General features: G+C 47.1%; 1 protein-coding gene across 1 annotated transcript in view; it reads left to right on the top strand.

The window, feature by feature from the left end:
* The window catches only part of L (zinc finger protein Lobe), a 305,314-nt gene that overhangs the window by 16,393 nt on the left and 264,737 nt on the right, over positions 1-24,184 (top strand). Inside the window, exon 2 of the mRNA XM_069324662.1 lies at positions 21,713-22,048. Within this exon, the coding sequence (XP_069180763.1) occupies positions 21,713-22,048 (336 nt within the window). The remainder of the gene's footprint in view (positions 1-21,712; positions 22,049-24,184) is intronic.

Raw genomic sequence — 24,184 nt, 5'->3', positions numbered from 1 at the left:
TGTGTGTGTGTGTGTGTGTGTGTGTGTGTGTGTGTGTGTGTGTGTGTGTACTCACCTAGTTGTACTCAGCAAGTTGTGCTTGGGGGGGTTGAGCTTTGGCTCTTTGGTCCCGCCTCTCAACTCTCAATCAACTGGTGTACAGGTTCCTGAGCCTACTGGGCTCTGTCATATCTACATTTAAAACTGTGTATGGAGTCTTCCTCCACCACATCACTGCCTAATGCATTCCACCTGTTAACTACTCTGACACGGAAAAAGTTCTTTCTTACGTCCCTGTGGCTCATGTGGGTACTCAGTTTCCACCTGTGTCCCCTTGTGCGCGTACCACTTGTGTAGAACATGTGTGTGTGTGTGTGTGTGTGCATGTGCATGCGTGTGTGTGTGTGTGTGTGTGTGTGTGTGTGTGTGTGTGTGTGTGTGTGTGTGTGTGTGTGCGTGTGCGTGTGCGTGTGCGTGTGCGCGCGCGTGTGTGTGTGTGTGTGTGTGTGTGTGTGTGTGTGTGCGTGTGCGTGTGCTTATGCGTGTATCTACGAGGCCAAAAACTTGCCATCCCTTAGGCTGCAGCCCACGACTGCTGTCTAACTCACAGATACTTATTTACTGCAAGGAGAACAGCAGCATGAGGTGAAAAGAAACGTGGCCCAAATGTTTCCGTCGTGCCGAGGTGATAGAACACCGCTATCCTCGAGTGAGAGTCAAGGACACCACCCCCTCCCCCACCCTCCCCCCCTCCTCTCCCGACTCTCTCTCTCTCTCTCTCTCTCTCTCTCTCTCTCTCTCTCTCTCTCTCTCTCTCTCTCTCTCTCTGCAACACACAAACACACACACATTAATTGTTTGATTGTGAGGTGATGGTTCAAGTTAAGCTGTTTAATGCGTGGACACATAACGTCCCGGGTTGGTGTATTTGTGTCACTTATTGAACATTGTGCGTAACTTGTTGAACACTATGTGTCCTTTGCTGAACATTGTGCGTAACTTGTTGAACACTGTGCGTCACCTGATGACAGTTGTGCGTCACTCGCTGAACATTGTGCGTCGCTTGATGACCATTTCTGCGTCACATATTTGCGTCAGTTTACGTTGAGCATAACATGGATTGTTCTCTTGTGTGTTGCAGGCGAGGAGTGGGAGGGGGAGGAGGAAGAGGAGGGGGAGGAGGAGGAAGACAACGAGGGGAGAGACGCAAGAGAGGAGGAGGAGGAGGAGAGGGCCCCAACCACCACCAAGGGGGCCCCCACAGGTAAGGCAAACCCCCCCACCCCTCCTCCCTCTTCATTATCCACAACCCCTTTTCTCCAACCCCCCCACACCCTCTTATACCAACAGCCCCCCCTTACCCTCCTTTTCCCACGACCCCCCTCCCTCCCTTTCCTACAAACCCCCCCATTCCTTCCCACATTCCCCTTCCTTACCCACAACCCCCTACTCCACTCGCAACCTCCAGTGCTCCCCACAACCTCATTCCCTACCGACAACACCTTCCCTACCCAAAACCCACTCAATTACCCACAAAGCCCCTACCCAACAACCCTCCATTGACACAATACACCCCCTCCTCCCCCCCCCACACACACAACAGGTCTTTCTCCCCCTTTGAGAGAGAGAGAGACCTGGGGGTTGATATCACGCCAGACCCGTCCTCTGAAGCCCACATCAACAGGATATCACCAGTGGCATATGCCAGGTTGGCCAACATAAGAACTGCCTTTGGAAACCTGTGTAGGGAATCATTTAGGACCTCATATGCAACATATGTCAGACAAGTCCTGAGTTTGCAACTCCAGCGTGGAGTCTGTTACCTATCGTACGTTACGGCTCGTGATCCTACAGCAGCCAAACTTTAATAAGTCTAGGGATACGACACAACTGCTGTTCTCAATAGCGAATCACCAGTATAACCCCTTACTAGGTAATGAGCACAACAATAGAATCTTCATAGGACTGAAGAATAAAGACTAAGCATATGTATATAATTTATATTAAATAAATCTCAAAGGCAAACAGATGATTATATGGTCACAATATATCACATTAAAAATATCACTGTAACTTCCAGACATTAAATCAATACTAAGAATAATTATATGGCTAGAATAAAAGAATGACTTAACTCCAACAAGTGTTATCTCCCCGGTTTCTGCTCAGCTACTGGACTCCAATATGAGAGTCAAAAAACACATTGCCTTGCCCCGCGAATAAATTGCCAAAGTTACAATATTTATTATTTCAACAATGGAGCACTATATTGTGACAAGAGTAATCTTAAACTAACTTAATGAATAATTAGTACATATTGATATAGACAACAAAAGTACGTGTTTCTTTACATAGTAATTAAAATATGCATACAGAATAGCATAATGGCATGCACACCCCAGCAACGGACGATCCCACGACAATTTGCCAGATACAGTTCACTCAATTATTATTTCACTGTTACCCACTGATGATCACATATAAATCATTAGTTCCCGTGGGAAAACTGATCACACAAAGAAATAAACAATCATTCCCACGATACGCTGGGCCTAACGCCAACACTAACATGAATGTGCATTTGCATAGAACATAAGTATAACAATATACATGCTTGTAATTTACATACAATTATAAATGTACATATTAATATATTCACTTACGTATCTTATAAGGGTACGTAACACTTCCACCTCCAAGAAAAAAAAATGCAATGGATTGAAGATCAATGGCATTTTTTCAGAAGTAAAAATGTTAGGTAAAAAAGAAAAATTTCATTTATGGTACATCAAAACTTCTTGACAAAGCATCAGCAATAACATTTTGTCTGCCTGGAATATGTTTGATTTCTACATTAAATTCCTGCAAAAACAATGACCATCGCAGAATTCGTTGGTTCTTGACTTTCATCATATTTATAAAGATAAGGGGGTTGTGGTCTGTAAATACTAACACTTTATTTCCTGATAAGTAAATCTCAAACTTCTTGATTGACAATATAAGACCCAACGCCTCCTTTTCTACCACGGAATAATTTCTCTGAGCTGCATTAAATTTTCTGGAATAGTAATACACAGGATGCTCAATCTGGTCTAAACCAACTTGAATAAGCACAGCACCTATTCCAACATTAATTTCATACGCACCATCAGGTGTAACAAAAGCAGTAACCTCTCTAGCATACTCTGTTAATGGAATTTGATAATACCCTTTTGACAAATCAAGCTTACTTACATATTCGGCATGACCTATGGACTCAATACATTCTTCCAACAAGGGTAAAGGAAAAACGTCCACTGTAGTGTTCTTGTTCAGTTTCCTGTAATCCACGCACAATCTCCAGGTTCCATCTGGTTTTGGCACTAACAAACACGGAGAGCTCAAAGTACTTTGACTTGGCCGAATGAAATCATGCTGGAGCAGATATTCCACTTCTGCTTGCATAATTTTCCTCTTTTCGGGATTCACTCGGTACGGATGTTGTCGAATGGGGGTGCTGTCCAGGAGCTGAATGTCGTGTGTGATGAGGTGGGTCTGGGTAGGAACCTCCCCAAACAGAGATGTATGGTTGTCCAGCAGAACCTGGAACTCATCACGTTGTTCCTCCTGTAAATGACATAGCATCTCCCTGCCATTGGAACTGGAACTGAGAAGTGGGATATTAACAACATGTCCCTCACTACAATTATCCTCAGGTGGTAACTCTTCCCGACTAAAACAAGCTACTACACCAGGTCCAACATAAGCTTTTAATCTGTTAATGTGCACAGTCATGTGGGGTTCTGAAAGATTAGGGTTAATTAGTTTATAAGTTAGGTCTCCCACCTTGTCTACCACTTGGTAGGGTCCTGCGAACTTATGGGACATGGAAGTCCCCATACGAGGTTTCAACACCAACACCAAATCTCCGACATCAAACGACCTTAGCTTAGCCTTGAACTTCTTGTCATATCGTACTTTCATGGCTTGTTGAGTCCTTCCCAGATGTTCTTTCGCCAACTCACGAGCCCGACACAACTTAGCCTTGACCTCGCTCAAGTACAATCCGCTCTGATGAACAGAGACATCTCCCAACAACTTTTCTTGTAGCATTTTAAGAGGACCTCTTACTTGGTGACCAAACACTAGTTCAAAGGGTGAACAGCCCAATGACTCTTGTAGCCCTTCTCTAGCAGCAAACAACACAAAGGGGAGATTCTCATCCCAATTACGTGGATGAGTTTCTCCGGTTGTCTTCAGCATTTGTTTCAAAGTCTGGTGGAAACGTTCAAGTCCACCTTGGCTTTGGGGATGATATGGACTGGACAATTTGTGCCGAATCCCTCGGGATTCGCAAAAAGTTCTGAAAACTTTAGAAACAAAATTTCCCCCATTATCACTCTGAATAACTCTAGGCATTCCAAACAACGAAAAGAATCTTTCAAGACACTTGATGAGATTATGAGCCTTGGTATTCCGTAGAGCATAAGCTTCAGGAAATCTAGTAGTCATACACATGAGAGTGAACAAAAACATGTTACCCGATTTAGTCTTAGGTAAAGGACCCACACAATCAATTACAACATGAGTAAATGGTTCATCAGGAACTACAATAGGTTGCAATGGTGCTCTAGGTACAGATTGATTTGGTTTACCAACAATTTGACAGGGTATACAGTTATGACAATATCTGACCACGTCTTTCTTTAACTTTGGCCAGAAAAAATATTTACTTATCTTATGGTACATATTCGTGATACCTTGATGACCTCCCATGGGGTCATCATGGGCAGCCTGCAGGACCTGCCTACGATAATCATTGGGGACAACGAGTTGGGTTCTAATCTCACAATCCTCTGAAGAGGGAGTTCCCTTGGGTCTCCACCTTCTCATCAGAAGTCGATCCTTGAAGAAGAAACCCGTCCCTCCCTCCAATGCATCAATATTATCAGGAGCCTCAGAAATACACTTACTTAAACTAGGATCAGTAGTCTGTACAACACTTAAGGGCAATGACTCAGACTCAGCAGCGAGCGGGCAAGAACCTAGTAGCTTGATCTCTTTTCCCGATTGATCGGAATAAAATGGAGTCATAGCTACTTCGGCCTCACTCTCGACAACTGGCGCACTGGAGACAAGCGGGCAAGGTACAGATAGTTCAGCCTCCTCACCTTCACTTTCCTTGTGATTTAGGTTCGGCGGGGCTTCTACTACGGCTTCACTCTCATCATCCAGTCGAGTCATAAAAGAATCCTCAAGATCCACCTCCCACTCCTTTACTGAAGGGGTCCTGGTCTTGGGATCAGCAACCTTAGTGAAGACAGGATTACTCTCACCTGTTTTTCCCATTGATCTAGTAACAACACAAGCAGGGTAAATAATATCATCATCTGCTTCCGGTTGAGCTAATACATTATGGGGTTTAGTTAACATGATGGGACACTTTGGCCCTACAACCATTTGGTTGCCAAAATCATTACCTAGAATAATGTCTACCCCAGGAATGGGCAGTTGTTTACTTACACCAACATTACACCATCCTGAAGTATATTTAGAATCAAGGTTAACTTGCAATAAGGACACTGGTTGCACACTACCGGCAATACCCTGGAGAAGCACAACTTCACCCAGATCTCGGGTGTCAACATCATCAAGTACCTTCTGGGTAATAAGAGACTGTGAAGCTCCAGTATCACGGAGTAATTGAACAGTCTTATGTCTACCATTAGTACATAATAAGGTACCTGTGGACATATAGGGTTTGAATTCAGCCATCCAATTGGGACTGACTGTAATACATGAAGAATTAATAGGTTGCACTCCTTTACTCATAATAAGACCAGTTGGTCGGAGTTCAGGATGCAAACTAAAACATGAAGAAATCACATGCCCCCTTCTCTTACAATGGGTACAATGTTTGACAGTGGACACACTGGTATAACCAACTGCCGGTTTAGAATTAGCATTACTAGGCTTAGATGATCCTGGCAATGGAGTAACCATCTTAGGGTTAGTAAGAGAAGAGTTCACGGGAGTAACTGTCGCACCAGGAGGAGACTTATACTGATAAGAAGTACGGTGAGCATTGAAATTTACTCTACGACTAGACTTAGGTGAAGTGGCCGTAAACGGGGCCTTAGTCAGCAACTCATGCTCATCCGCGAGCTTTGACAGCTCATCAATATCGGTTACATTCTTTTGTTCTGCCATAAAAGTAGACAACTGGTCTGGAAGACAGGACAATACTTCTTCCATTATGAGAAGATTCTTTAGAGCATCAAAATCAGTGACTGCAAGTGACTTTAACCATCTGTTGCAAAAATTCGTCTTCTGACGAGTAAAATCGGCTATTGTCTGATCCTTGATTCTCCTTAGGTTCCTGAACTTTTGCCTGTGTGCCTCTGGATTTAGTTGGTATGCATTGAGGATGCTTTTCTTTACAAAGTCATAATCAAAACTATGAGCGTCAGGGAGGGATGTGAAAACCTCCTGACTACGCCCCTTGAATTGAGACTGCATAATGGCTACCCACTGATCCCTTGGCCAGTTCATACTGATGGCAATTTTATAAAAATGTGCAAAGAAAACCTCAGGATCTTCCTCATTGAACTTGGGCAACTCTATATACTTATTCATCCTGATGGGATTATTATCACTATTTGTTGAAACATTACTAGTATTTCCATGCCCAGCTGCCATACGCTGTGATTCAAGCCTGAAGTTAGTGTCAGCCATTTGTTGTTGAATCTCTAATTGCCTAGTTTGTTCCTCGGCTTGTTGCTTCTTTGTGGCTTCTATTTGCAACTGTACCGCAATTTCTAAACGCCTAGTCTCTAGCTCCCTTTGCTGAGCTTCAGCCTCTAATATTTGCTGTTGCTGTTGAGCTTCAATCTCTCTTTGACGAGCTTCAGCCTCTAATATTTTCTGTTCTTTTTGAGCTTCAAGCTCTAATTGGCGAGCTTCTAACTCAAGACGCTTTAACGTCATCTGATCACTCGACTCCTCTCTTAACTCCTCTAGAATTTCTTCACCTAACTCCCCATTCTCAACAAAATGCGTCACAATGACTTTCAATATTTGGGCTTTAACCATTCTATTGCTGGCGGTCAAATCCAAATGATTTGCCATTTGTATTAACTCAGTCTTTTTAAGGTTCTGAATCCCTTCAAAGTCTGGGTGAGCCACCAACGCTGCAACTTTCTCCTCCATCGTTACTAACACTTGGCACTTAATTCACAACAATAATTAAAATAATGGCACTGCACTACACTTCACTGTAAAATTGTCACCACACTGAAAATTCGCTTGGCCTCACTGCACAAACAAAATATATAGGATGACTTACCTCAAAATCGTGAAACGTTGTTACTTGACACACAGGAAGGCTTGCTTGGCACATGGAATAGTTCTTAAGAAACACACAGAGACACTTGACACTGGTACCTAGGAAGGCAAGGTTAGATTAGCATAGTTAAGTTAAGTGGGACAATATTTCCCGGCACAGGCCCCCATAACTCTTTGTTACCTATCGTACGTTACGGCTCGTGATCCTACAGCAGCCAAACTTTAATAAGTCTAGGGATACGACACAACTGCTGTTCTCAATAGCGAATCACCAGTATAACCCCTTACTAGGTAATGAGCACAACAATAGAATCTTCATAGGACTGAAGAATAAAGACTAAGCATATGTATATAATTTATATTAAATAAATCTCAAAGGCAAACAGATGATTATATGGTCACAATATATCACATTAAAAATATCACTGTAACTTCCAGACATTAAATCAATACTAAGAATAATTATATGGCTAGAATAAAAGAATGACTTAACTCCAACAAGTGTTATCTCCCCGGTTTCTGCTCAGCTACTGGACTCCAATATGAGAGTCAAAAAACACATTGCCTTGCCCCGCGAATAAATTGCCAAAGTTACAATATTTATTATTTCAACAATGGAGCACTATATTGTGACAAGAGTAATCTTAAACTAACTTAATGAATAATTAGTACATATTGATATAGACAACAAAAGTACGTGTTTCTTTACATAGTAATTAAAATATGCATACAGAATAGCATAATGGCATGCACACCCCAGCAACGGACGATCCCACGACAATTTGCCAGATACAGTTCACTCAATTATTATTTCACTGTTACCCACTGATGATCACATATAAATCATTAGTTCCCGTGGGAAAACTGATCACACAAAGAAATAAACAATCATTCCCACGATACGCTGGGCCTAACGCCAACACTAACATGAATGTGCATTTGCATAGAACATAAGTATAACAATATACATGCTTGTAATTTACATACAATTATAAATGTACATATTAATATATTCACTTACGTATCTTATAAGGGTACGTAACAGAGTCCATATCTAGTCCAGGACAAGACTAAATTGCAGAAGGTTCAGAGGTATGCACCAGACTGGTACCCCGAGCTGAGGGGCATGAACTACGAGGAGAGACTACGGAAACTGAACCTCACATCGCTGGAAGAAAGAAGAGTTAAGGGAAACATGATCGCATACAACATTATTAGAGAAATTGATAGAGTAGATGACAGTTTAACACATGTGGTACACTTACAAGGGGACACAGGTGGAAACAGAGTACCCAAATGAGCCACAGAGACATTAGAAGGAACTTTTGAAGTGTTAGAGTAGTTAATAAATTGAATGCAATAGGCAGTGATGTGGTGGAGGCTGACTCCATACACAGTTTCAAATGTAGATATGATAGAGCCCAGTAGGCTTAGGAATCTGTGCACCAGTTGATTGACAGTCGAGAGACGGGACCAAAGAGCTGAAGCTCAACCCCCGCAAGCACAACAAGGTGAGTACAACACCCCTACTCCCAACACGTAACGTCCCATTCTCTATCTCCTGTCATCCAGTTCATCACTTTTTCATTTAGTATTTCTTTACCACCCATTTGGTCGTTCTTCATCATTCCATATTTGATTTTTTTTTTTAAATATATACAAGAGTTGTTACATTCTTGTACAGCCACTAGTACGCGTAGCGTTTCGGGCAGGTCCCTGGAATACGATCCCCTGCCGCGAAGAATCGTTGTTACAACCAAGTACACATTTTACTGTTGAGTTAAACAGAGGCTATAGTTAAGGATTTGCGCCCAGTAAATCCTCCCCGGCCAGGATACGAACCCAGGACAAAGCGCTCGCGGAACGCCAGGCGAGTGTCTCACCACTACACCACGGAGACTTGTACAACACTGTTCATCCTCCGTCTCCCGGTGTGGCTCTCGGGGCTCCCGTCCCTCACATATTCTTGACCAATTGCCAATTGATTGTGGCTGTTAACTTCTGTTCAGATCTCGTCTGTCTTTCCTTTATAATTGTGGTGGCTCAGTAGGTTTGGTTGAGTGTAGTTTGGAGACCTAATGGTGGGTCCCCTTTACCCTTGGCAGGGGGGTGTTAAGGGTATATTGGTCTCCCCATTACCGTGTACATGAGAGGTGGTGTTAAAGGCATAATGCTCACCTCATACCTGGGTGACATATATTATGGGTATATTGATAACATCATTTTTTGGGGGGGGATGTTTGAGGAATATTTTGATGACCATCATTATGGCAGAAAGGGTAAGGACGTATTGATGACCTCACATGGTTATCTTGAGATGATTTCGGGGCTTAGCGTCCCCACGGCCCGGTCCTCGACCAGACCTACTTTTTGTTACCCTTAGGAAGCAGCCCATAGCAGCTGTCTACCAGGTACCTATTTACTGCTAGGTGAACATCGGGGGCATCAGGGTGAAAGAAACTCTGCCCATTTGTTTCCACCTCCACCGGGGATCGACCCCGGAACCTAAGGACTATGAACCCAGAGCGCTGTCCACTCGGCCGTCATGCCCAATACACGGAGGTGGTAAGGAGATATTGATGGAATGTGAGATGGGACAAGAGGCGGCCAGTGCTTGGCGTGGCGTCATATGAACTAGTGGCAAAATCACCCATATGCTTCCCCCTTACCATGATAGGACAAAAGCTATTCAACCCGGAACTGTAGTTCGTCCACTGGGATAGTCTGGAGGCCCCAGCTGGTGCCACAACCAGGTTTTATGAATAACCCGCCTACACTTTGGCTTGTGGGTAATGGTGTTCTCCACCATTTTGGTCAGTAGAGTTCTGGGTTGAGTAGCCTTTGTCCTATCAGTGCCGAGTAGATTAAGGCAAGCGTCTGGGAGTCAGCTAGAATGCTGCTTCAAATCCCGCATCCTTCCAAATGATTTTGTCACTGTTTCATGTGGCGTCACGCCAAGCACTGGTCGCCTGTCGCCCTACCTCATAGTCATCACTGTCAGGAAAACACACCGTCAGCAGTGACGACGTCAGGAAGAACGCCGTCAGCAGCAGCAGTGACGACGTCAGGAAGAACGCCGTCAGCAGCAGCAGTGACGACGTCAGGAAGAACGCCGTCAGCAGCAGCAGTGACGACGTCAGGAAGAACATCGTTAGCAGCAGTAACGACGTTAGGAAGAACGCCGTCAGCAGCAGCAGCAGCAGTGACGACGTCAGGAAGAACACCGTCAGCAGCAGCAGTGACGACGTCAGGAAGAACGCCGTCAGCAGCAGCAGCAGCAGTGACAACGTCAGGAAGATCACCGTCAGCAGCAGCAGTGACGGCGTCAGGAAGAACGCCGTCAGCAGCAGCAGTGACGACGTCAGGAAGAACGCCGTCAGCAGCAGCAGCAGCAGTGACGGCGTCAGGAAGAACGCCGTCAGCAGCAGCAGCAGCAGTGACGGCGTCAGGAAGAACGCCGTCAGCAGCAGCAGCAACAGTGACGCCGTCAGGAAGAACGCCGTCAGCAGCAGGGTGGGAGGGAGGAAAGACCTGCTGAAACATTAACCTTGTTTGGAAAGCTTTTCAACTGGCGGCGGCGCAGGGCGAGCGTAGTAAAGCGAGGACTGAAGGCAAATTAGATTAATATTTCAAAGGGAGTTGCCAGAGGGACGATAAGTGCCTTAGGTGAGGCAGGTCCCCAGGGGGCGCCCCCGTGGAGTGCGCTGAAGCCCTGGTGTGTGGTGGGTGTGGTGTGGTGGCGTGGTGTGTGGTGTAGTGGCGTGGTGTAGTGTGTAGCGGCGTGGTATGGTGTGTAGTGGCATGGTGTGGTGTGTGGTGGTGGGTGATGGTATGTAGTGGTAATTACCTAAGTGTAGTTACAGGATGAGAGCTACGCTCGTGGTATCCCGTCTTCCCAGTACTCTTTGTCATATGATGCTGTGAGAATACTGACGGTTTTGGCCTCCACCACCTTCTCACTTAACTTGTTCCCGCCGTCTACCACTCTGCTAGCATAAGAGGACTTTCTAATATTTTTTCGGCATCTTTGCTTCGTTAGCTTGAGTCAAAGACCTCTTGTTCTTAAAGCTGCAGTTTTCAAGAATTCCTCTTTGTCAAATTTATCGATTCTTCTTACTATTTTGTACGTAATGATCATATCACCTCATTTTTCTTCTTCTATCTTCCAGTTTTGCCAAATTTACCAGTGAATTCTGGGAAGTGAAATGTAGCTTTTATGCAGACGAAGAGTCACAATAACGTGGCTGAAATATGTTGACCAAACCACACACTAGAAATGAAGTTTATGCTACGCCTAAAAGCCTTGTTTTGCATTTGTTATATAATTTAACTATACTGACGTGAAAGATGTGAGTGGAGGTGGCTTCTACATCTTCTTCACCGTTCAGAATACAGGTATCTCCTTACCTTTATAAAACTCATTTGCGTTTTCAGCTTCCACCTATGTCCTCCTGCTCTATTTTCTCTCAGTTTGAAGAAGCTGTCTTTATCCACTTATCCCCCCCTCAGTATTATGTATATTGTGATCATATCCCTCAGTTTTTCTGGCCTCTAGGGTTGTGAGATTTGGTTCCCTTAACCTACCCTTGTAGTCAGGTGTGAGAGCCACATCTGACGGCAGTGGTGGGCATACTCATCCTTGTAGTCAGGTATGATCAGTGCCCACCACTGCCACCTGATATCAGTGCCCACCACTGCCACCTGATATCAGTGCCCACCACTGCCTCCTGATATCAGTGCCCACCACTGCCACCTGATATCAGTGTCCACCACTGCCACCTGATATCAGTGCCCACCACTGCCTCCTGATATCAGTGCCCACCACTGCCACCTGATATCAGTGCCCACCACTGCCACCTGATATCAGTGCCCACCACTGCCACCTGATATCAGTGCCCACCACTGCCACCTGATATCAGTGCCTACCACTGCCACCTGATATCAGTGCCCACCACTGACGCCTGATATCAGTGCCCACCACTGCCACCTGATATCAGTGCCCACCACTGCCACCTGATATCAGTGCCCACCACTGCCACCTGATATCAGTGCCCACCACTGACGCCTGATATCAGTGCCCACCACTGCCACCTGATATCAGTGCCCACCACTGCCACCTGATATCAGTGCCCACCACTGCCACCTGATATCAGTGCCCACCTCTGCCACCTGATATCAGTGCCCACCACTGCCACCTGATATCAGTGCCCACCACTGCCACCTGATATCAGTGTGTTATACTCAATTTCTGTCAGTTGAAATGTAACCAATCGCAGGCAAGTAGGCCTCTGACGTCATGCCAGACAGAGGAGCATCAGCCATGCTCCCAGCAGCCTCAGTTATCCTCACAGGCTCAGAGTAGAAGGACCTCGGCTAGGCAGATATATACCTTGCTATCTAAGTCAATAAATATATACAGAAGCGACTACTGTGTCTACATTCTACCCGAACAAGGCAAACGAATAAGTGCCCACCACTGCCACCTGATATCAGTGCCCACCACTGCCACCTGATATCAGTGCCCACCACTGCCACCTGATATCAGTGCCCACCACTGACGCCTGATATCAGTGCCCACCACTGCCACCTGATATCAGTGCCCACCACTGCCACCTGATATCAGTGCCCACCACTGCCACCTGATATCAGTGCCCACCACTGCCACCTGATATCAGTGCCCACCACTGCCACCTGATATCAGTGGTGCACATACTCATTACACACACTCATTAACTGCACCATTTAGGCAAGCTTGGCGCAGGAATGAGGTGAGGTGTGTACGTTAGGCGTGTAAGGACTGACGTTAATCTTCCGCTCCACAGTTCAATGGAAGTTGGAAGGAGTTGGCGCTGTGTTCACATTCATCGCTAACTTGGGGAGAGGCAATCAGGGCCTTGGGGGGTAGTAATAGCCCAGATAACTAAGGCTTTATATATATCTTTCAATCGCCAGTAAATTCGAGGAAAAATATGCTTAATCGCAAGTATTTAAAACTAATTAAAAAGTTTGAATATGAGAGTGATATATGAATGAAGATGGTGGGGGCACATGTTGGCCTGTCACGCTGTCTCTCATTGTCTCTCTCACTGTGTCTCTCATTGTCTCTCTCACTGTGTCTCTCATTGTCTCTCTCACTGTGTCTCTCATTGTCTCTCTCACCCTAACTTCTGCCACCACCTACGGGGAAGAGGGGCGTTAGCATTCAGCCCCGCCTGTGTCTGTCTCTAGCCCTATATAAGCCATCTTTAACCACTAATAATGGACACACACACAGAGCATCGCTCGTGTGCCAGGTAAGTCCATTTCGGGTTCACCATAGCCCGTGCTACTTGCCCCGCTCCAGTGCCAGGTAAGCTACGGGACTTACCATAGCCCGTGCTACTTGGAAATTGTTCCGAATAGCTGAATCTATGACAACAAGAAGAACAACACTAATAATGCCTTCATTAAGGTGTGTGGCGACCAGGGAGCCTTATGCCATATATTCACAAAACACTCTTGGTTATCACAGTACTGAGACCTGGTTAATGCCGTGTTGGATTAGTGTTCCGCCGCAAACCTCCACGCACCTCTACACACCTGGACACGGAGTGGGTGAGGGTTGGAATCAACAGTTGTGTGCTGACACCACTCTAAGAACTCTGACGTATGTCTTCACTTATAACTACATGACAAGTATTTAAGATATAATTTTGCCAGCCGTGACGGAAGGTATCTGGTTACAAGTATAGGGAAGGTGAAGGGTCATTCCGTCTATCTTGAGGTTATCTTGAGATGATTTCGGGGCGTTAGTGTCCCTGCGGCCCGGTCCTCGACCAGGCCTTCACCTCCAGGAAGCAGCCCGTGACAGCTGACTAACACCCAGGTACCTATTTTACTGCTAGGTAACAGGGGCATAGGGTGAAAGAAACTCTACCCATTGTTTCTCGCCGGCGCCCGGGATCGAACCCGAAGAAGAAGAATAGAGGAATAAGGTGCGGGTGGATGTTAACTTGGTGTGAGGGATAGTACTCTGAAGGGAGAGGGAGGAAATTATCAGGGGAAAGCGCCAAGCTATTACGACTATATAGCACTTGGAAGGGATCAGGATAAGGATTTGGGGGTAGGACGAGGGGAAGGAATGGTGCACAACCACTTGGACGGTCGGGGATTGAACAGCGACCTGCACGAAGCGAGACCGTCGCTCTACCGTCCATCCCAAGTGGGTGGACGGTAGAGCGTCCACTTGGCTTACAAGTGGACGCCAAGAATGGAGCAGACCATAACTGCAGATAGGATAGAAATTTGACCACTCTCAGAAGGAAGACACATTAGGAGAGTGTGAATGATAATGTAACAAACTAAAGGCAAAACTCCCACACAGTCATATCATACGTTATCGAGGTAGCAAGGAATCAGAATACGCCAGAAAATAGCGGACTCAGACACGATAGCATAATGGAGGAGGTATGTTATATACGAGATAAAGGTTGGTGACTCTTGAGGCTCTGAGAGATGTTACACACGAGGGTACTCTACTACTCTAGAGCACACCGCTACTCTATCACAGTACCTACCTTGAGGCTACCTTGAGGTGCTTCCGGGGCTTAGTGTCCCCGCGGCCCGGTCGTCGACCAGGCTCCTGGTTGCTGGACTGATCAACCAGGCTGTTAGACGCGGCTGCTCGCAGCCTGACGAAGTAATGAAGAGGTTGGGATAAAGAGAAACCACACACAGGATTGTGGAGGTTTCTCTTTATAATCCGGGTAATATGATACACAACATACAGATCGTTATGGCCGGTTAAGGGTCCATTATGTACAACCCCACAAGAACCGCCACCTGCCACTAAGTAACCGGTTAAAGCTAAGTATTAGTACAATTTTGATGATAGACTTCGCCTGCGCACCTTTGGGGAACGATGCATACCTAGCACCTCTGGAGAACAGTGGATGCCTAGCACCTCTGGAGAGCAGTGGATGCCTGGCACCTCTGGAGAGCAGTGGATGCCTGGCACCTCTGGAGAGCAGTGGGAGCCTACCGCCTGGTGGTATGGTACCTGCGGCCTCCTGATACTATGGTACCTGCGGCCTCCTAGTGACTGAAATGTGGTTGTTGCTAACCTCAGACTTATTGTGTTCGTGAGAGTTTGATCCAGTTAAATTCTCTGGCAGAGTTTACATATGGAGTGCTCTGACAGGTTACATATGGAGTGCTCTTACAGAGTTTACATATAGAGTGCTCACAAATGGCACAGTGGTTATTACGCTCTTCAGACTCGGTATGAAGTATACGTAGAGCTTTGCAATGACTGTATGCACCTGTGTTGTTGATGAGCTGCTCCTGCACATATGACCACTTTCCTGAATATATATATATATATATATATATATATATATATATATATATATATATATATATATATATATATATATATATATATATATATATATATATATATATATATATATAGCCGCCCACCTCACCATCCAGCACTGATCGTGACGCCTCTGCCACCTCCTGACCACCATAGCCAGCCCCACCTCACTACCACCAATGGCTACACCAGTGTAACAAACGTGAGTACTTGAGCGCCGCCCCGCACGTAGCATGAAACACAACTACCCCAAACACTTCAACACGGGGCCTGGCATGATCTGTGGCCGTGCTTGCGTGTTGATACTGTGGGCACGGAGGGAGGGAGGGAGGGAGGGAGAGAGAGAGAGAGAGAGAGAGAGAGAGAGAGAGAGAGAGAGAGAGAGAGAGAGAGAGAGAGCCAGCTCCTTCCTCTCCCTCACTCTTACTATTGGCTATCATAGTCGTACTCTCTCACTTCCTGAAACCCTAACTCCCTCCCTCTCTTCCCGTCTCATATTTTCCATGTTATTAACCTTTTATCTCCCCCCATACACTCTTCCTTTATTTCATCATTCTTACTCTTCTGTTCCTTCCATCCTCTTTCTTGTTTTCTTTCCTTGAACACTTGGCCGTGTCCCTCCCTCTCTCCCTCCTTCCCTCCCCACAGTCTCCATCTTCCCTCCTCTCCAACTTTCTTATCCCCTCGTGTCCACAGTCAGACCAAGTCCTCCACCAACTCCCTGTGAAAGGCGAAAATTTTGCATCTAAATGGTATATTTTCGATTTTGAAATTACCTCGGGGTCCCCCAGGAGGAGACGGTGGTATCTGGCGTGGGTGTGTCCCGCGGGGCGTCCACCGGGGGAAGAGGGAAGGAGAACGGGGGAAAGAGAGAGAGAGAGAGACGAAGGAGATGTTGTCACCATCACCGCCACACCACCGTCACCAGACAGGAGGGAGGAGGCATATTTTGGGAATAGCTAAGTACACAGGTATTCCCTCAAGCTCCGTCACTCCATCACAGAGGTACAGTTCACCAACACCACTGACAGGGGTACTACCATCTACTGGGAGTGTAGACCATGTCACACCACTCCCTACCGGGACTTAACTCCGTCGCGTCCTCAGAGGACTGGTGGGCCGCCGGTCCACTGGTAGTTCGATGCCCCCCGCCGCCACCAACCTGCCCGGGCCCCCGCCGCCACCAACCTGCCCGGGCCTCCGCCACCACCATCCTGCCCGGGCCCCCGCCGCCACCAGCCTGCCCGGGCCCCCGCCGCCACCAGCCTGCCCGGGGCCCCCGCCGCCACCAGCCTGCCCGGGCCCCCGCCGCCACCAGCCTGCCCGAGCCTCCGCCACCACCAGCCTGCCCGGGCCTCCGCCACCACCAGCCTGCCCGGGCCCCCGCCGCCACCAGCCTGCCCGGGCCCCCGCCGCCACCAGCCTGCCCGGGGCCCCCGCCGCCACCAGCCTGCCCGGGCCCCCGCCGCCACCAGCCTGCCCGAGCCCCCGCCGCCACCAGCCTGCCCGGGCCCCCGCCGCCGTAGTCAAGTCACGGGCGGGAACAAGTGCCGCCAGCCACCAGGCTCCCGCCATAACCTGGGAAACAATAGAAGTTCGCACGTTATTGTCAGCAAGTGTTTTTATATTACCATTTTGTTATACGCCAGAGTGCTGAGCAGGTTCCTTGCTATTTCTCAGCCCTGGTACTACCAACTGCCCGAGACTACTGCGCACCTGGTCCTGCTCAGTCTGGACTATTCTACACACTTGCTCTCTCTCAGCTAGTCTTATTCATTTTGCGTTATTCACAACAATAGTATCGGTCCCGTAACCCGTCCTGTCGATAATCTCACTTCTCTCACTGTGACTCACCGTTTCCCGTCTGCTAGGTATGTGTATTCACCTACTTATCCCTGCAGCATCCAGCTGTTAGCTCTTGGACCCCAACTTTCTAACCGTTGGGTGTCTAATGTACCGACTTCTAACATATTTTCTCTATAACACACACAAATCACATTAACGTGATATATATTAACGAGAAAATCCACTAGGGCTATGAACTGGGCGCGAACCTACGACCTTGACATTGCCAAGTCGAGTACTCTCCCACCAGACCACCGTCACTTCTAAGAAGGCATTAAACCTAGGTTGCTACTGAAATCACAGCAAGTCTGAAGGCTCCTGCTGAAGCCAGTCCAAGTTTTACGTTTCACAGACTTCTTGTGATTTCAGTTAAAATTGAAGTTGTATGACTTTTTTTTTTAACAAATCAGCGGTGGTCTAGTGGTAGGGTATGCGGCTTGGTAATGTCAAGATCATAGGTTCGCGTCCACTTCATTGCCTTAGTGGATTTGCTCATATTTTCTCTATAATATCTGCTATATCACCACACACACACACACACACACACACACTCACACACTCACACACACACACACACACACACACACACACACACACACACACACACACACACACACACACACACACACAGTTTCAAATGTAGATATGATAGAGCCCAATAGGCTCAGGAATCTGTACACCAGTTGATTGACGGTTGAGAGGCGGGACCAAAGAGCCAGAGCTCAACCCCCGCAAGCACAATTAGGTGAGTACAATTAGGTGAGTACACACACACACACACACACACACACACACACACACACACACACACACACACACACACACACACACACACACAGGGCCCATTCTCTGCTCACAATCGAGAGACCCGGGTTTAATCACCGGCTGGAACAGAAACGATTGGGCAGCGTTTCGTTTCACCTGATGCCAATGTTCACCAGGCAGTAAATGGGTACCTGGCAGTCAGACAGATGTTGCGTATATGTACTCATATGTATGCATGCGTGCACACGTTCTTTTAAGACCTATGAATTCACTCATAGACTACCCTGTCTTATAACCATGTTATCTGCCTAAGTTAAACAAAAAAAAATACCTAACAGTTTTTCAGGATTTAGACAAAGCCGTAATTAAATTGTCGCCGAAACTTAGACAAGGTGAGGCAGGAGAGGGAAGGTCAGGTCAGATTTGGATTAGTACTCGTGTCATCTGATGTCGCGTGACGCACTTACTGTGTTGTGTGGCTGACCTGTCTGGGTATGGGTAGTGACTCTCTCTCTCTCTCTCACTCTCACTCACTCTCATATCCCTCCCTCCCTCCCTCCACGTCCCCCTCTCTGTACCAAGGGCAGGTAGGATAGTCCATCACCGATACATTCATATATGTATTTGATCATGGGTCGTGCATCACGCACTAAATTGAACTCTTGTGTTTATGCAGAGGGCGGGGCGGGGCTGGGAGGGGCGGGGCGGGGCGGGGCGAGGAAACTGAGGGAAAATAGGTAATAACTGTAAAGAGAGAACGAGGGGAGCGGAGGACGCATACATACATATATACTGGGTCACTCCACATGTGTCCCGCTTGTGTTCACTTGTGTTCACCGACCTCGTTACCAAGCACCTCTCTTGACGACGGCTACCAGCTGGTGAATGGTCCCTGCTGAGGCCGCACCCCTGCTGAGGCCGCACCCCTGATGAGGCCGCACCCCTGATGAGGCCGCATCCCTGCTGAGGCCGCACCCCTGCTGAGGCCGCATCCCTGCTGAGGCCGCACCCCTGCTGAGGCCGCACCCCTGCTGAGGCCGCACCCCTGATGAGGCCGCATCCCTGATGAGGCCGCATCCCTGCTGAGGCCGCACCCCTGCTGAGGCCGCATCCCTGCTGAGGCCGCACCCCTGCTGAGGCCGCACCCCTGCTGAGGCCGCACCCCTGATGAGGCCGCATCCCTGCTGAGGCCGCACCCCTGCTGAGGCCGCATCCCTGCTGAGGGCGCACCCTTGCTGAGGGCACACCCTTGCTCAGGGCACACCCCTGCTCAGGACACACCCCTGCTCAGGACACACCTCTGCTGAGGACACCCCAACTGAGGAGACACAGCCACAAAGGTCACCAGATGAGAGGTCTAACACAAAGGGAGACGTGACAAAAATTAATTACAACATACATATTTTTCTTAGTGATATTTAATTCTGAAAACTACCCACGTATGACAAGGCAGACTTTTGTTTTATTAAGTCATAAGTAAAGTTTGTGGCGTTACGCCTTCTTATAAGTTCCCTTATAAGTAGTGAAGAGTTACACTTGCCTGCAGGAGTGCCACGTCTGGTCTCGTGTACAGTGCCAAACAGTGTCGTATGTCCCTCCTTAAGTGTTTTATACTGGTTAGTGGATCATGTAAACCCAGTGGTCTGATTGGAAGGGTGGTCTGATTGGTGGGGTGGTCTGATTGGTGGGGTGGTCTGATTGGTGGGGTGGTCTGATTGGTGGGGTGGTCTTATTGGTGGGGTGGTCTTATTGGTGGGGGGTCTTATTGGTGGGGTGGTCTGATTGGTGGGGTGGTCTGATTGGTGGGGTGGTCTGATTGGAAGGGTGGTCTGATTGGTGGGGTGGTCTTATTGGTGGGGTGGTCTTATTGGTGGAGTGGTCTTATTGGTGGGGTGGTCTTATTGGTGGGGTGGTCTTATAGGTGGGGTGGTCTTATAGGTGGGGTGGTCTTATTGGTGGGGTGGTCTTATTAGTGGGGTGGTCTTATTGGTGGGGGTGGTCTTATTGGTGGGGTGGTCTTATAGGTGGGGTGGTCTTATTGGTGGGGTGGTCTTATTGGTGGGGTGGTCTTATTGGTGGAGTGGTCTTATTGGTGGAGTGGTCTTATTAGTGGGGGTGGTCTTATAGGTGGAGTGGTCTTATTGATGGGGTGGTCTTATTGGAGGGGTGGTCTTATTGGAGGGGTGGTCTTATTGGAGGGGTGGTCTTATTGGAGGGGTAGTCTTATTGGTGCGGTGGCCTTATAGGTGGAGTGGTCTTATTGGTGGGGTGGTCTTATAGGTGGAGTGGTCTTATTGGTGGGGTGGTCTTATAGGTGGAATGGTCTTATTGGAGGGGTGGTCTTATAGATGGAGTGGTCTTATTGGTGGGGTGGTCTTATAGGTGGAATGGTCTTATTGGAGGGGTGGTCTTATAGGTGGAGTGGTCTTATTGGTGGGGTGGTCTTATAGGTGGAGTGGTCTTATTGGAGGGGTGGTCTTATTGGAGGAGTGGTCTTATTGGAGGGGTGGTCTTATTGGTGGGGTGGTCTTATTGGAGGAGTGGTCTTATTGGAGGAGTGGTCTCAGTGTAGGAGTGGTCTCAGTGAAGAGTGGACTCAGTGTAGGAGTGGTCTCAGTATAGGAGTGGTCTCAGTGCAGGAGTGGTCTCAGTGCAGGAGTGGTCTCAGTGTAGGAGTGGTCTCAGTATAGGAGTGGTCTCAGTGCAGGAGTGGTCTCAGTGCAGGAGTGGTCTCAGTGTAGGAGTGGTCTCAGTGTAGGAGTGGTCTCAGTGTAGGAGTGGTCTCAGTGAAGGAGTGGTCTCAGTGAAGAGTGGACTCAGTGTAGGAGTGGTCTCAGTGTAGGAGTGGTCTCAGTGTAGGAGTGGTCTCAGTGTAGGAGTGGTCTCAGTGTAGGAGTGGTCTCAGTGTAGGAGTGGTCTCAGTGAAGAGTGGTCTCAGTGAAGAGTGGTCTCAGTGAAGAGTGGACTCAGTGTAGGAGTGGTCTCAGTATAGGAGTGGTCTCAGTGTAGGAGTGGTCTCAGTGTAGGAGTGGTCTCAGTGTAGGAGTGGTCTCAGTGTAGGAGTGGTCTCAGTGTAGGAGTGGTCTCAGTGTAGGAGTGGTCTCAGTGTAGGAGTGGTCTCAGTGAAGGAGTGGTCTCAGTGTAGGAGTGGTCTCAGTGTAGGAGTGGTCTCAGTGTAGGAGTGGTCTCAGTGTAGGAGTGGTCTCAGTGAAGGAGTGGTCTCAGTGAAGAGTGGTCTCAGTGTAGGAGTGGTCTCAGTGCAGGAGTGGTCTCAGTGTAGGAGTGGTCTCAGTGAATGAGTGGACTCAGTGAAGGTGTTGTGGTTAAAGGTTGGTGGACCATCTCGCCTGCAGTATATACCGAGCCACACCCATATCAGCAGCTGTATGATGGGGGAACAATATATCTAAGTGTAGTAAAGAGTGCCTTCGTTCTGTCCACCAGAGACCTACGCCAACGGGTTGACAGACGAGGAGGAGGAGGACGGTAAACAGACCCGCACCGCCACCCGTCGCCACCGCAACCACCACCACAGAGGTCGCGTCCCAACCACCACCACCACCATGGAAGCTGATGGAGAACAATCTTCCTCTAGCGGCGCCACTACCACCACTAAAGACAACCACCTTCACCACCACCACCACCGCCAGCATGGGGGAATCAGCAAGATTCACCACCACAACCACCACCACTCCCACAGTGGCGGCAAGCTTGCCTCCAATCTCTCCCTCCTTACCAACACGCTCCCTCTCTCACAGCTCCCCGACCTGCGCAAACCAGGTAAATTGTCAAGTGTGTGTGTGTGTGTGTGTGTGTGTGTGTGTGTGTGTGTGTGTGTGTGTGTGTGTAGAGTGTAGCCGGACTCGTTACACTCTGAGTACACCACATTATATGTTATAATTAATAAGTTATAAGCTATGTGTAGCGTGAACTATGCATCCTACACATAGCCAGGAAGGCAAAAATCAAACCTCAAAGGATTCTTTTACGAATGTCAAACGAAGACTAGGGAGAAGACTACATGGTCCTTTGACAAATTAGTTAGGTCAAGTAACTGACAGGAGCAACAAATTAGCAGCATTATAAAGAAGTACTAGACGAGTTGACTAGTTTAGTAGTTACCAGGGAGGAAGATATTAAGCAAATATACAAATTATAGTCCGCACCAGATAAAGTCTTTGTCAGGGTCCTTAAATAATGCAAAAAAATGAGCTTAGTGAGCACTTGTCTTGCATATTTGATAATTGGAGCGGAGAGTACCGGAGTCGTGGAGAATTGCTAATGTGGGGCCTATCTTTAAGGTAGCTCACTTGGGTCGAACTATCGGCCAATTAGCTTAATATGTATTGTGGGGAAAATTGCTTGAATCGATAAGCTTACAAGCAGTTCGTGTACATTTTAAAGAGCATATATTAGTAAACGATTCACAAGATGGGTTAACTGAGGGCCACTTACATTGATAGTGGACAAGATTGCTCCGTGGTGTATCTTGACGTTAGGAAAGCTTTTGATAGTGTGGCTGAGGAGAGGAGGTGGCTTAAGTGTGGCTAAAGAAGGTAACTTAAGTGTGGCTTACGAAGGTAACTTAAAGATGGCTTAAGAAGGTAGAGGCCCTTGGTATTGGCGGCGTAATAACTTGGTTTCATAGTTCATAATGAAATCATAATACCGTGATGAGTAGAGGAAATATAAAAAATTTTCCAGACGGCCCAGGACTGTCCTGGACCTATGGTCTTCACTGCATATAGCAGTCATTTACACACCAGAGTTACCAGCAACATCGGAACACTTCAAACATTGACAGATAGGACTCGACTCATGTAGTTAGGTCATGTTTTCTCTAGACTAAAGCCTTTTTGGCGCTTGTTATATACCTAAACCTCTACACGTTTAACTAGTCCCATTGCAGTTAAACAATTAAAGATCAGAGCCGGAGGTATACTGAGGGACTCCGCAACTTCTTCTAACACCCATGGTGATACATTGTCTGGTCCAGTGATGCTAGTTGTCTCATTACTTCCTCTGCCATTACCTCAATAAGTGTCAGTCTCTCATCTAGAGTTATCTCCTCTGGGAGCTCTTTCTGGCTAAGTCGTGAATATAGAGTGGAAACTGGCATTTTAGTCCCTCGCAAATATCCTTGTCATTTCCGTATGTTATTTTTCTCTTGCGTAATCTGGTCATTTGGTCATTTATTGTCATTTTCCTCCAGATATGACTATGTAGCAACTTTTCCTTGTTTGCTTCCCTTGGCTACAATGTCATTTTCATTGCTAATCTGATAATCATGCATTCGTTCTTAGCTCTGTTGCTTCTATTCCGGTTCTCTTCTAGGTTATGTATGTATGTATGTATGTATGTATGTATGTATGTATGTATGTATGTATGTATGTATGTATGTATGTATGTATGTAATGTACAACCTGTCCTGTGTAGAGAGTATTTTGTGTAACTATGTGGGACCATCGTACATATATTGACGTAATGGACAATTAGTAAGTAGAATTTGGTAATCTAGTCACTTTAAAATGAGCAGTGCTGCGCAGAGCCGCTGCGTAGCGCCCTGGATGCGATATAAGGACGGGATGAAAGAATAGTGCCCAACCACTTGAATCATTGGGGGATCGAACTCCAACCTTGTAAGATTCTTCGCTAAGCCGACCAGTTCAAGGGAAACGACTAAGTGAAACACAAGGCTCCCACCCTTAACTGATTTGGATTTTAAGGCGGCAAGAGAGGACCTGTTCTCGGTTGGATATTTTATATAGGGAGGGGATATTTATAGATATTTATATATAAATATCTATATATTTTATATATAGATATTTTTATTTAGGGAGGTGACGATGGGGGTTCACCTTCCCCATTATGGGTATATGTATTCATCCAGTTGTACTTACAGGTGAGCTACGGCTC

Source organism: Procambarus clarkii, chromosome 2 (assembly GCF_040958095.1).
Source record: "Procambarus clarkii isolate CNS0578487 chromosome 2, FALCON_Pclarkii_2.0, whole genome shotgun sequence".
NCBI classification, from domain to species: domain Eukaryota; kingdom Metazoa; phylum Arthropoda; class Malacostraca; order Decapoda; family Cambaridae; genus Procambarus; species Procambarus clarkii.
This window is presented reverse-complemented; position numbering and strand designations above follow the sequence as displayed.